General features: G+C 36.4%; 3 protein-coding genes across 4 annotated transcripts in view; 1 reads left to right on the plus strand and 2 right to left on the minus strand.

Annotated features, from left to right (window-relative positions):
• The window catches only part of LOC107612143 (ubiquitin fusion degradation protein 1 homolog), a 2,727-nt gene extending 2,138 nt beyond the window's left edge, over positions 1 to 589 (minus strand). The window contains exons 1-2 of one of the 2 annotated variants that reach the window (XM_016313963.2): positions 463 to 589; positions 159 to 206 (exon numbers count right to left, since the gene is read on the minus strand). In XM_016313963.2, coding sequence (XP_016169449.1) covers positions 159 to 161 — 3 coding nt within the window. In that variant the 5' untranslated portion in view covers positions 162 to 206; positions 463 to 589. Of the gene's footprint in view, positions 1 to 158; positions 207 to 459 lie in introns of both variants that reach the window. The other variant, XM_016313964.2, reaches the window with a different exon arrangement.
• Positions 732 to 3,075, plus strand: LOC107612145. Its single transcript, XM_016313967.2, has 5 exons — positions 732 to 893; positions 1,075 to 1,166; positions 2,084 to 2,165; positions 2,266 to 2,351; positions 2,556 to 3,075. The coding sequence occupies exons 1-5, from the start codon at positions 852 to 854 to the stop codon at positions 2,782 to 2,784; spliced, it is 531 nt and encodes a 176-aa protein (XP_016169453.1). The 5' UTR covers positions 732 to 851; the 3' UTR covers positions 2,785 to 3,075.
• The window catches only part of LOC107612146, a 15,635-nt gene continuing 6,574 nt past the window's right edge, over positions 3,129 to 12,189 (minus strand). The window contains 2 exon segments of the mRNA XM_016313968.2: positions 3,129 to 5,306; positions 8,917 to 10,839. Of these exon segments, the coding sequence (XP_016169454.1) occupies positions 3,302 to 5,306; positions 8,917 to 10,839 (3,928 nt within the window). The 3' untranslated portion in view covers positions 3,129 to 3,301.

The raw sequence follows: 12,189 nt of genomic DNA on the forward strand, positions 1-12,189 counted from the left end.
ACAGTAACTTATGACAGAATGTGAGAACGACAGGGCTGATTAACGAAGTCTCCAATCCATTCCAGTTTAAAATTTATGCTTTATTTTCAGAATCTAATCCAGCACTATAGAATACATAAAAAAAAAAAAGGAAAAAAGAAAAACACTAGTGATCATACCATAGCTAAGGATAAAAGGGAGAAGCTTCCACGCAGTAGAAAGTGCTCCTGAACCAAATAAACAAACACCAAAATAATCCACCATATAAATAAACATATTTAGATAAAGAATCAAAATTTCATGCAGCTCATAGAATCTCACTACAAACTCATGAATCCTATGAAAATCCACCAGCTCAAAGAAGGGGGAAAAGGTGCTTCCTTTATTTATTTATTTTTCTTTCATAGAGAGTAAAAGGAGAAGAAACGTGAGTGTAACAAGAGAAAACAAGAAAGAATGAGCGATCGGTAATGTCACAACAACCTGGAAGAAGAGACACAGTGTGGTCGCTAGTTTTCACTTTGGACGAAAGTGATGAACACACAAACACAAGGTTTCGCTGTTTTTATAGTTTAGGACCTCTCTGCCGTTTGGTTTTCAGTGAAAGTTAAAAAAATCTTCGGCTTCCATAACAAGATAACCTCTCTCCCTTTTTTGGGCCCAAACATGGGCTGGATTGGATCAAGCCCACATTTATTATTTTCGGCCCAATTATGTCTAAAAAAAAGATAAATGAAAAGATAATCAGTTACCAGTAATTAATAATTTTGTTAGCTAGGTTAAGGTTCGTTCTTTCATTCTGTTGATTTTTTGTGGAGAAGCCGAAGAGAGAATTTGAAAGACTGAGACTTTGAAGCTGCAAGTTTATAATTATGGCGAAGCGAGAGCTTTCTAGCACTTTGAGGAACTTGAAGGTAAAAACATGAACATAAACATGCAAACGCCCTCTTGTTTTTTTGCCCCCTTGTTTTCCAGATTCCAATTTTGAGCTGAAATCTTAGCTATTGCTGCTTCTTTTAACGACAATTTATTGTTTTGATTAATGGAGGGGGAGGTAACGGTGTTGTTGGTTGTTTTTGTTTGGATATTGTGCAGTTCATGCAGAGGGCGGCGCTGAGAGAAGAGAAAACGAAGAAAGAGGAACTCCAACCTGATCTCGCTGCAACTACCACCGTTACTCGAAGATGGTATTTTTTTCGTTTTCTTCTCTCATATTTGATTAATGTAGCTTATTTGTCAGCTCAACAATTTTTTACTGAATTATTGAATTCTCAGCTCATTGTTTTGTGATTAGTGATTACTGATTAGCTATTCTTTTGAAATTTCAAAGTTGTATGCATCTTAGAGTTATCTATGCGCCATGTTTTCCCCATTTTATTCCATTATTTTCAATGTTATTGGTGTTGAGTGAAGAGTGAAGACAAACATCAGCATCAAGCCTTTGGACTATTCTGGAATTGTTATGATGAAACCACACAAAAATATGAAAATTCTTGGTGAAGTCGAAAAATTGTGCAGCTCTGCACAATAATTTGATTTGTGTTCTATGACACAGAAGACAGTGTGTACCTACTGAATTTTCATTCCGCTGCCCACTTCCTAGAAACTCATGATTCTTGAATGAATTGAGCTTTTTACTTTAGTGATTGGTGTATAATGAATTAAACTCCCCATGTTTCAAAGGAGAAAACCTCCTAATTGCAATTATGTGGTCTTAACTCTTATTTAACATTGAGTTGCATCTACTGAACAATGAACAGTCAGAATCCTCGTAGTAACTTGTGAATTGTAATGGCATTGGTTTTTCTTGATTGCTGCTTACTAAATCAGCGGTGTTCTTCTAATATTGATAATTAAGCTTTGGAGAATAACTATTGTTTCTAGGTTCTAAGATGGTTGGCATTAATTACTTTTGGTCTGACGAATATGGGTATCTACTGTTGGGTGGTTTTATCCCTACAAATTTGGACATGTTATTATATCTTACGTGATACAACTTTAGATGAAGTCATGCATATGCTAAAATTTTTCATTGAGATCTGATATATAATTTGCCTTTAACCTGGAACTATCATTTTCATTGCTGTTTTATTTTCCTATTCAGTGTGGTCATAATGGAAGGTGATCCCCATCCAGGGGCAGCAAGAGGTCGTATGTCATTTCAAAGTTTTAATCCTTCTGTTGATGTGAGTGTGAATGATCAATAGTTTCAAAGCTTTTTCCGTGTTCTCAATATTGTGCTCTTTCTTGTGATCATGTTTTAATGACAAAGCAATGCCTCTGTAGAAATTAAATGAGGAAGAAGCTAAACTTCAGCAGCCAGCTGCTGAAACTAATATTTCTAGAAATCAAAGTGGAAATGAGTCTTTTAGGTGGGTTTATTTGTCTAAACTTCCAAGTTTTTTTTAATTTATTTCCCTTTTTTTCCCAAACAAGGGTCAGAAAATTATACATGTATGATTTTCATGTCTCCTATATGTCATCCTCACTTTCTCTGGTTAAATGAAAATAATAAAAATAGAAAAGGCCGAAATTTTTACTAACTGTGTGAACTTAAATTTGATTCATTGGTTCAGAGAAAACAACTCTACAACAGAAGGTTCGGAACGTGTTAATGGCAATGGGAAAAGGAAACAGTCTGAAGTAAATTGTGAAGAACAATTTCCAAACAAATCACCCAAGAATGATGATGATGTTGATAATCAATCTACTCCAAAAAATAGTTTGGGCTCTTTTAGAAAACCAAATGTAGATAAGCTGGACTGGAATGTCCTTCGATCGTCAAAAGCCAAACAAAAAAGATGAGTTCACTGGATATGTGGATTGCTTACAAGAAGTTAGTTTTGGTTCCGTGACATGCTTTAGTTGTGTTTGTACGTTTTGTATTTTTAGATACATCAATGTATTTGTAATTCAACTAATCTGCTTTTTTGACCTCTTCATCTGAATTTATAGTTGAGGTTCATGATTTACCATGATTTTTAATACTTTTAGATTAAAGGCCAGAAGTCCATGTATTTTACTTTTACCTTATCTTTATATTATTATAATATGTGTTACAGTTGATCATTAATAATTTTGTGTTCTACTTTAAGTTATTTTGCTTCTGTGGTGATCAGTAATAAAGCAAGTTTGTTGTGCTTCATAACTAAAATAACAATGGGAATGTGATTCCCATGTTAATATCAGTAAGAAGAGAATTAAACATCAATATCTAGATATTTACAATCATAGAGGAAGAAAATATTACAACAGAACTTTTATGGTATTGTTTCAACCGGCCTAATGTAAAATCTCATTACAACACTAAGTTACTAAGTGCTTAAGCAGGAACCCAAGCAGAGAGAGCATGAAGAATACGGCCTTTCCAGCCCTGCAAAACCCACTTGCCATCCTGGTCAACCACAAAATCTCTATGATACTCTTTCTTCAACATTCCCTTGATTTCATTCACCAATTCCTGATCCACCCGAATTTGCTTGAAGCCTGCTCTCTTGTTCCTAATCTGCCATTGCTTGTAGGTCTCTGGCCTTTCAACTCTCTCTGCTCCCTCACAAGCTATCACATTGATAGCATCCCTTCCAATCAACCCTTTCTCAAGTATCATCCTTTCTACATCTTCGCGGGGGACATTAGCCTCAAACATATCAAATTGTGACGAGAAGTGGAAGAGCGCCTCCCTGAACCGTGTCAGGAAAAACGGCGCGCTATAAGAGCCATTGACTACCCCATGCAGGAAGATGTTTGGATTAATGCTCCTGATCAGCTTCAACACTGCATCTCTTGGACTGTTTACTAACACAGTTTCATCCGGCAGGTTTTTCAGCCTGTAAAAGCAGTTAACCACTGTCACTTCATTCCTGTCTATTTTAAGATCCTCAAGCCTGATTGTTTCCCATTTCTGTGCAATGCAGTTGTATTCGAAAGGCACATTGTGCCTCTTACAGTAATTCTCCAGGCGTCTACCAGTCTCCTCGAGCCTTTCTGCCGGCCGGAAACCCGGCTGAGGAAGATCAATTCCGGTTATACGAAGCTTTATAGGCGCATTTCTCTGCGACAGACGCTTGATAAGGCAGGGCCACTGGAAACCATAGCAAATTCCAAAGTCAATAATGTGAACACAGCTTTCATTCTGTACTAGGTTCATGATTGTTTGGGTTGCAAATGTATTTGTCATCCTCTGCAAAGGAGAAGCTGTCACATATAGTTTGTGAGCTTTCAACATATCAGCAGCAGATGCCATATCAAGGGGAAGATATGAAGGTGTTCCGGCATTCAACCGTGTCTCAAGGCCAATGGCGAAGTAATGCGCCATACGCTGCATTCCATCCCCAGCTGGTGAAGAATGTTGCCTAATCTGCTTGAGTGTATCATATGCATTCCTCTGATCATAGTTTGCCACTGCTTGTGCACACTGAGTTAGCAGACTCCATAAATCCACAGTGGCACCTGTGTTGCTATTTCTGCTGCTTCCTTTCTTCGATCTTGCCGTCTTTCCACTGGATCCAACTGAGTCAACATTCTGCCTCTTCAGCATCTCATTCTCTGGTAAGGGTTCAACACCAGATAAACATTGACTTCTTCCAATCTGAACACGCAGCACTTCATCAAGAATCTCTGGTGGCTCTGACTCATCAGAGAAAACAGCTGAGATCTTGCTTCCTCTTCGACCTTGTTCATAAGAAGTATCATCATCAACCTGAATACTTCTCTTTTCCCTTGTTCCTGTTGTTCCAGATCGAGATCCCTCTTCATTGTTTGTCAGTAGTACCATGTTCTGGTAGTGAATTTCAGAAGATCCATCATTTGGGGAGTCAAGAAGATTGAGCCAATCTGACTCATAAGAGTCATTATCAGGGGCTTGTAGCAAAGAAGATTCATATTCACCAACAAGATTGACCCAATCAGACTCATAAGAGTTATTATCAGTGGTGCAGCTGCTATAGCTCTCGAAGCTGGTGGTCCGACCATAATCACCATCTCGGTTGTTTTCATCACAGCCTTGAGAGGGTACAGAATTTGATGAATTTCCAAGCACTTCAGAGAATGATTTTTCAGCAGCTTGGAGCTTCAAACACTGCTGCAACATACAGGGTTTGTTCTCCAAGTCATCTTCCTCCTCCATGAGGATGTCACTTATGTATCTGAGGATGGGGTTGGAATATTTATTATACTCAGCAGAATCTTCACTTGAACTGGTTCCAGGTGAATATGATGAACTCTCACAGTGAAAACCATTCATTATTGGTTCCTGATTAGAAAACAGTGAGACATGACCAGAGAAATTTTCTAGATGAGGGTTGGTAGAAAGCATATTGAATTGAAGGCTAAACAAAGAGAGAATCTATTCTGTAACAAGGTTGTTTCTTAGGAACAGATCTACCAAGGAAAAAAGAAAGATTCAGAAATCTAAATAGCTGACCTCTTAATTTTTGGATAATGATCAATGATATATCATTAGAAGATGATGATAACAGGAGATAAACCCTATAGAACAAAGTAGTATTATTCAGTATCTATGCTTTTCAGATATGGTCTATGCTTAGTTTTTGAGGTCAAGTCCCTTCTTATAGCATAATATAAATACACATGAAACTAAGCCATTTCTGTGGTGAGGAACCTTCATAGAAGCTGTGCCATAGCCACCACCCCCACTTGCCATTTTCATATTCTAATGGTACAATTATTTTAAAAAACATTATTAAAAATCATAACTCATCAACACAAAAAATTAATTATTATATATTTTGAATATTTATAATAATATATTAACTTTTATATATATTTTTAAATAAAGTAATCCATCAATAAAATAATTTAATCAAAATGCTATTATAATTTTTTTTTTACCAGCAAAGTAGCAATGCAATCAAAATATATGTTCTTATTTTTTGCAATTACTTAGTTAATTCAATTTTTTCAGTTTAGTTTTTTTAGTGAGTAATCTGACAATATACTTTATTTTATACTTTTAAATATACTAATAACAAAAAATAATAAATTCTGATAACCCTCTAACATTCTTCCAATAACAATTGTGTGGTAAGGCTTTTAGCCCTACAAATTTAAACATGTTACTATTCGTGATAAGATATCAACCCTTAACTTTAGATAAAATCATGCACATGCCAAAAGTTTTCGTTCAGATCTGGTATCTAATTTTCTTTAATCTGGAATTATCAACTTTAGAGAAATCATGCATATGCTAAATATGCGTGAAGATCAATAATTTCAAAGCTTTTTCGTTATTCTGAATATTTTGCTCTTTGTTGTGATAATGTTTTAATGACCAAGCATTGCCTCTATAGAAATTAAATGAGGAAGAAGCTAAAATTCAACAATCAGCTTAATATTTCTGGAAATCAAAGTGGAAATGAGTCTTTTAGGTGGGTTTATTTGTCTAAATTTCAAAGTCTTTTTTAATTTATTTTTTTTCCTAAACAAGGGTCAGAAAATTATACATTTATGATTTTCATGTTTGATATATCATATATGTCATCTCACTTTGTCTTTGGTTAAATAAAAAAAAATAAAAATGAAAAAAATCCCAATTATACTAGGTGTGTGAAGTTAAACTTGATTTTGTTTGCATTGTTTCAGAGAAAACAATTTTACACCAAAAGGTCAGAAGGTGTTAATGACAAGACAATAGAAAAAACAAACACACTTTTTAATTTAAATATGGAAGGGAAAGTGGTGTAGGATGCAATTATGGAGTGTATAGGTGTTTTACGCACAGTTGTAGTGTCAAGAGCAAATCTGATCCTTCAATTTGTGTTTAAAAAATTTAAAAAAAAGTGCAGTACACAAATCGAACCGTCCGATTTGTGTTTAGACAATTAAAAAAATTTTAATATTATAATTGGACCATCCGATTTTTGTTTTCAAAATAAAAAAAATTAAAAGTACAAATCGGACCTCTGATTTTTCCTCCCACACAAATCGAATCATCTGATTTGTGTTCTTAATTTTTTTAATAAAAAAATCGGACAGTCATTTTTCTTCACTTCATAATTCAGAAAAGGAAAAGTATGAGTAACCAATGCTATTATTATACAATGCATACAATGGGGTTTAATTGAAATTAAAATTAAATTTTGGATACCGGGGATTTAATTAAAATTAATACTGAATTATAATCATTAATTATGAAGATTTGTTAGTTTGAATGGTTCAAAAAATTAGGATTCAGTAAAACCAAAACACAAACCATGACCTATTCTCTATGAACGGCGTCGCCGACACAACCAACAACGCAACCCCTCTCACCGACGTTACTATCTCTTTTTCTCACTGGCTCGTGTTCACCGGAAGTCGCTCCCGGAGACGTTGAGGTCCTCATTGGTGAACGCCCTTCTCCCAGCGTGTGGCTCCTTCCAGCGACACCGCATCATAAGGTGAGAATGGTTCCATTGAAACTACCAGAAGAAGCTCCCGAACATTTTGTTGCCGACGGTCAGCAGCCTAATAAGGTGAGAATGATTTGATGAATTGTTCACCATGGATGCTTATTTATATAAGAGTTAGATGTTTATAAATTGCTACTTGCAAACTTAAAGTGAACATACAAAATACTATTAAAGTGACCATCCAACATACTGTTAAAGTAACCATCTAACAAATATCAACCCATTTTTAACAATGGTCAGCTAGGATACGTCACGTTTCATACACATGTTTTTTGAGGTTCCGGTGATCTGTACGTTGACGAGCAGGTGGGAGTTTCTTCCGATGGTAGGAGATGAAAGCGCCCACGCGAGAAGAAGTCGGCTGCTGCACGTTTTGTGGATGACGGCTCCTTGAGGGCGTTCCCGATGGCCGGCGTCGCGCCCAGCTGCTCCGTTGAAGAGATGGCGGGATGATCAGGACTTAGACGGCGCCGTTATTGATACCAATTGTGAGGATTGATGGGTTGATGGGTGACCTTCCTTTGTTGCAACAGGGATTGTGTGTGATCAAGGATTGAGAGGGTTTGGGTTTTGTCACGTTACTGCAATGTTCAGAAATAACAAGGGTTTGGGTGTGGGGGGAGGGAAAACTAGGGGTGTAAGTTACCGAACCAAACCGAAATTTATCGCAAAACCGAACCGAAAGTTACAACAACCGAATAAAAACCGAAAAAAATTGGTTTTTTTGGTTTTTTTCCGATGTAAACCGATCGGTTCGGTTCGGTTTTCGGTTGGCTCGACAGAAACCGAACCGAACCGAACCGAACCGCAGAAGTGGTTAGTAATACATTGAAATGGAAATTTTAGACTTAACAAATGTGTTTGTTTTATGTTTAGTTGTTGGAATGAGTTGAAATTGTGTTGAATTTGAATGTAATGTAATATTATTTTAATTTATTGATTGTTTTGAACATCATTTTACTAAGATTAATTTTCTATTAGTTAGGATTTAAAAACCGAAAAACCGACCGAACCAAACCGCTTTTGGTTCGGTTCGGTTCGGTTGGTTTTTGATCCAAAACCGAACCAAACCGAACCGATAACACCCCTAGGGAAAACGGCAAAACAAAGGGGTTGATTGATTTGGGGAAAAACTGTGAATATAAGAAATTAGGTGGTATGTTAAAATAAACAGCTAAAATATGATTAGGGTTATTAATTGATTAATTCTTTCTATTAATATTAATTGGGCCTAATAAACAGCCCATTGTATACATTGTATACATATTTCATTGTCTCCCTAGCGGTGCTCTAACTGTCCCCACATTCATATTTAGCACCACCCACTTTTATAACCATGCATAATACAAACAGAATTTACATATCCAAAAAATTGAGCCAAGTCTAAAACAAATAAAGGGAATATGATTGCTATGTTAATACAAGTAAGAAGGGATGTAAACATCAATATTTATATTATACAACCGTCATAGAGGAAGAAAAGAAAATAAAAACAAAAGTATAGAATCTCATTACAAAACTATGGTACTAACTGCTTTCTGCTTATGCAGGAACCCAAACAGAGAGAGCATGAAAAATACGACCTTTCCAGCCATGCAAAACCCAGTTGCCATCCTGGTCAACCACAAAATCTCTATGATACTCATTCTTCACCATTCCCTTGATTTCATTCACCAATTCCTGATCCACCCGAATTTGCTTGAATCCTGCTCTCTTGTTCCTAATCTGCCATCGCTTGTAGCTCTCTGGCCTTTCAACTCTCTCTGCTCCCTCACAAGCTATCACATTGATAGCATCCCTTCCAATCATCCCTTTCTCAAGCATCATCCTTTCTGCATCTTCGCGGGGGCAATTAGCTTCAAACATATTAAACTGTGATGAGAAGTGGAACAGAGCCTCCCTGAACCGAGTCGGGAAAAACGGTGCACTATAAGAGCCATTGACTACCCCATGCAGGAAGATCTTTGGATTAATCCTCCTCATCAGCTTCAGCACTGCATCTCTTGGACTGTTCACTGACACAGTTTCATCAGGCAGGTTTTTCAGCCTGTAGAAGCAGTTAACAACGGTCACTTCATCCCTATCTATCTTAAGATCCTCAACCCTAATTGTTTCCCATTTCTGTGCAATGCAGTTGTATTCGAAAGGCACCTTGTACCTCTTACACAAAGTCTCCAACCGTCTTCCGGTCTCCTCGACCCTTTCCGTCGGCCGGAAACCCGGCTGAGGAAGATCAATTCCGGTTATACGAAGCTTTATAGCCCCGTTTCTCTCTGACATATACTTGATAAGGCAGGGCCACTGGAAACCATAGCTAATTCCAAAGTCAATAATGTGAACGCGGCTTTCATTCTGAACCAGGTTCTTGATTGTTTGGGTTGCCAATTTATTTGTCATCCACTGCAAAGGCGAAGCTGTAACGTAGAGTTTGTAAGCTTTCAACATATCTGCAGCAGAAGCCATATCAAGGGGAGGATATGACGGTGTTCCGGCATTCAACCGTGTCTCGAGGCCAATGGCGAAGTAATGCGCCATACGCTGGAGTCCATCGCCGGACGGTGAAGAATGCTGCCTAATCTGCTTGAGTGTATCGTATGCATTCCTCTTATCATAGTCTGCCACTGCTTGTGCACATTGAGTTAGCAGAGTCCATAAATCCACAGTTGCATCTGTGTTGCTGTTTCTGTTCTTTGAACGTCCTGTCTTGGAATTGGATCCAACATTCTGCATCTTCAGCATGTCATTTTTTGATAACGGCTCAACACAACAATATTTTTTACTTCTTCCATACGGGATACGCAGCACTTCATAAAGAATCTCCGGTGGTTCTGACTCGTCGGAGAAAACAGTAGCTGAGATCTTGTTTCCTCTTCGGCCTTGTTCATATGAAGCGTCATCATCAACCTGATAGCTTCTCTTTTCCCTTGTTCCAGGACTAGATCCTTCTTCATTGTTGATCAATGGAACCATGTTCTGGTAGTGAGTTCCATAAGATCCACCAAGAAGAGAGGCTTGTAGCAAAGAAGATTCATACTCGCCAACAAGATTGACCCAATCAAACTCATAAGAGCTATTATCAGTGTTAAAGCTGCTATAGCTTTCGAAGCTTGTGCTGCGACAGTAATCACCATCTTGGTTGCTTTCATCGCAGCCTTGAGATGGTGGAGAATTTGATGAATTTCCAAGCACCTCAGAGAATGATTTTTCAGCAGCTTGGAGCCTCAAACACTGTTGCAACATACAGGGTTTGTTCTCCAAGTCATCTTCCTCGTCCATGAGGATGTCACTTATGTATCTGAGGATGTTATTGGAATATTTACTAGACTCAGTGGAATCTCCACTTGAGATGGTTCCGGAAGAAGATGAAGATGATGAATGAAAACCATTCATTATTGGTTGCAGATGACCAGGGAAATTTTCTAGATAAGGATTGGTAGAAAGCATATTGAATCTAAGGCTAAACAAAGATATAATCTATATGTAACAAGTAACAAGAAAGGTTCAAAAATCAAAATAGCTAACCCTTTTAACTTAATTTTTGGATAATAATCAATGATTTATATATCATCATTAGAACCTGACAATGATAGCAGGAGATAAATCCTATAGAACACACTAGTATTGTTCAGTATCTATGAAACTCTTGTGTGAGTTGAAGAGTAACCTATAATCGGCTATGGTATATGGCTATTTTTTGGGTCAAGCCCTTTTTTATAGAATAATATAAATGTAAATATATAAATATATATAGTTAAGCCATTTCTGTAGTGAGTAACATTCAAAGAAGCTGTGCTATAGCCATCACCCCCCACTTGCCCTTTTATATTTTGAGGAGTGTTTGGGGAAGCAATTTTTGTGATTTGTAGCCATTAAATAGTCATTAATGATGATTTTAATGGTGTGAGATTTTATCTAATGACTCATTTTTCTTTCCTAGTTACATGCTTGCCAAAATTTAAAAAAAATTGCTGCCTCCTAAACTTTTCCTTATATTTTAGTGTAATTTTTGTTAGATATTTTACTAGTACAATTATTTAGTGTTATAACAACTAAAGTTAGTAGCAGTCAATGTCAAAATTCGGAAGGAAGACTAATGCATTTAGTAAAAACAAAAAATACAAAAATATTTCTAAATTTAAAAGTTTAATTATTAAATAATTTACTATATATTTTATAATAAAATAGTTAACTATCAAAATACAATGAGTTATAACTCAAATGGCATAGTCTCTTCATATTTAATTAAAAAATTACGGGTTCGAATCTCTTATTTTTAGTAAAAAAAAAAAAGGATAAGTATGACTAAATTTCCTTTGAACTTTTAGTTTATTCGAAAATAAATAAACAACTAAACAGAACAGAAGTCATTGTCTTGTTACACGGGAGATAAGTGCAATGTGATTTCCCGTCTCCATGCGGTGAATGTAGTAAAAGATATACACGTGGCAATGTGATGCACCGGACCACCAGAAATGAATTTTGTTTTCTTGGGTCCCATGATTCCACACTGTAATAGTCTAATAGAGTCATTGAATTGTTATCATTATCTTGGTCAAAAGAAAAAAAGATGTATATATATAAAATTCTAAATAAATAAATAACATTGCCAACATCGTATCATAGGCGCATAGAAAAAAGTGAAATTTTAAAGGAGGCTTTCTCTATCTGCTGAAAATTGTAACTTCAACGATATTACGGGTGATAATAAATTTGCTAGACAAGATAGATCCAGATACATTGCCTTGAACGGCTGAACTAATATTTGGTATTGACTTTGTCTTTGTTCTTTTTCATTACTTTT

The sequence above is a fragment of the Arachis ipaensis genome, chromosome B08 (assembly GCF_000816755.2).
Source record: "Arachis ipaensis cultivar K30076 chromosome B08, Araip1.1, whole genome shotgun sequence".
NCBI lineage: Eukaryota > Viridiplantae > Streptophyta > Magnoliopsida > Fabales > Fabaceae > Arachis > Arachis ipaensis.

What these genes read in the sequence shown, in the direction of transcription:
- LOC107612145 (XM_016313967.2), top strand. Translation starts at nt 852, where the DNA reads ATGGCGAAGCGAGAGCTTTCTAGCACTTTGAGGAACTTGAAG. An exon ending in GTTTTAATCCTTCTGTTGAT is followed by an intron (nt 2,166 to 2,265) that starts GTGAGTGTGAAT and finishes ATGCCTCTGTAG; the next exon opens with AAATTAAATGAGGAAGAAGC. An exon ending in AGTGGAAATGAGTCTTTTAG is followed by an intron (nt 2,352 to 2,555) that starts GTGGGTTTATTT and finishes TCATTGGTTCAG; the next exon opens with AGAAAACAACTCTACAACAG.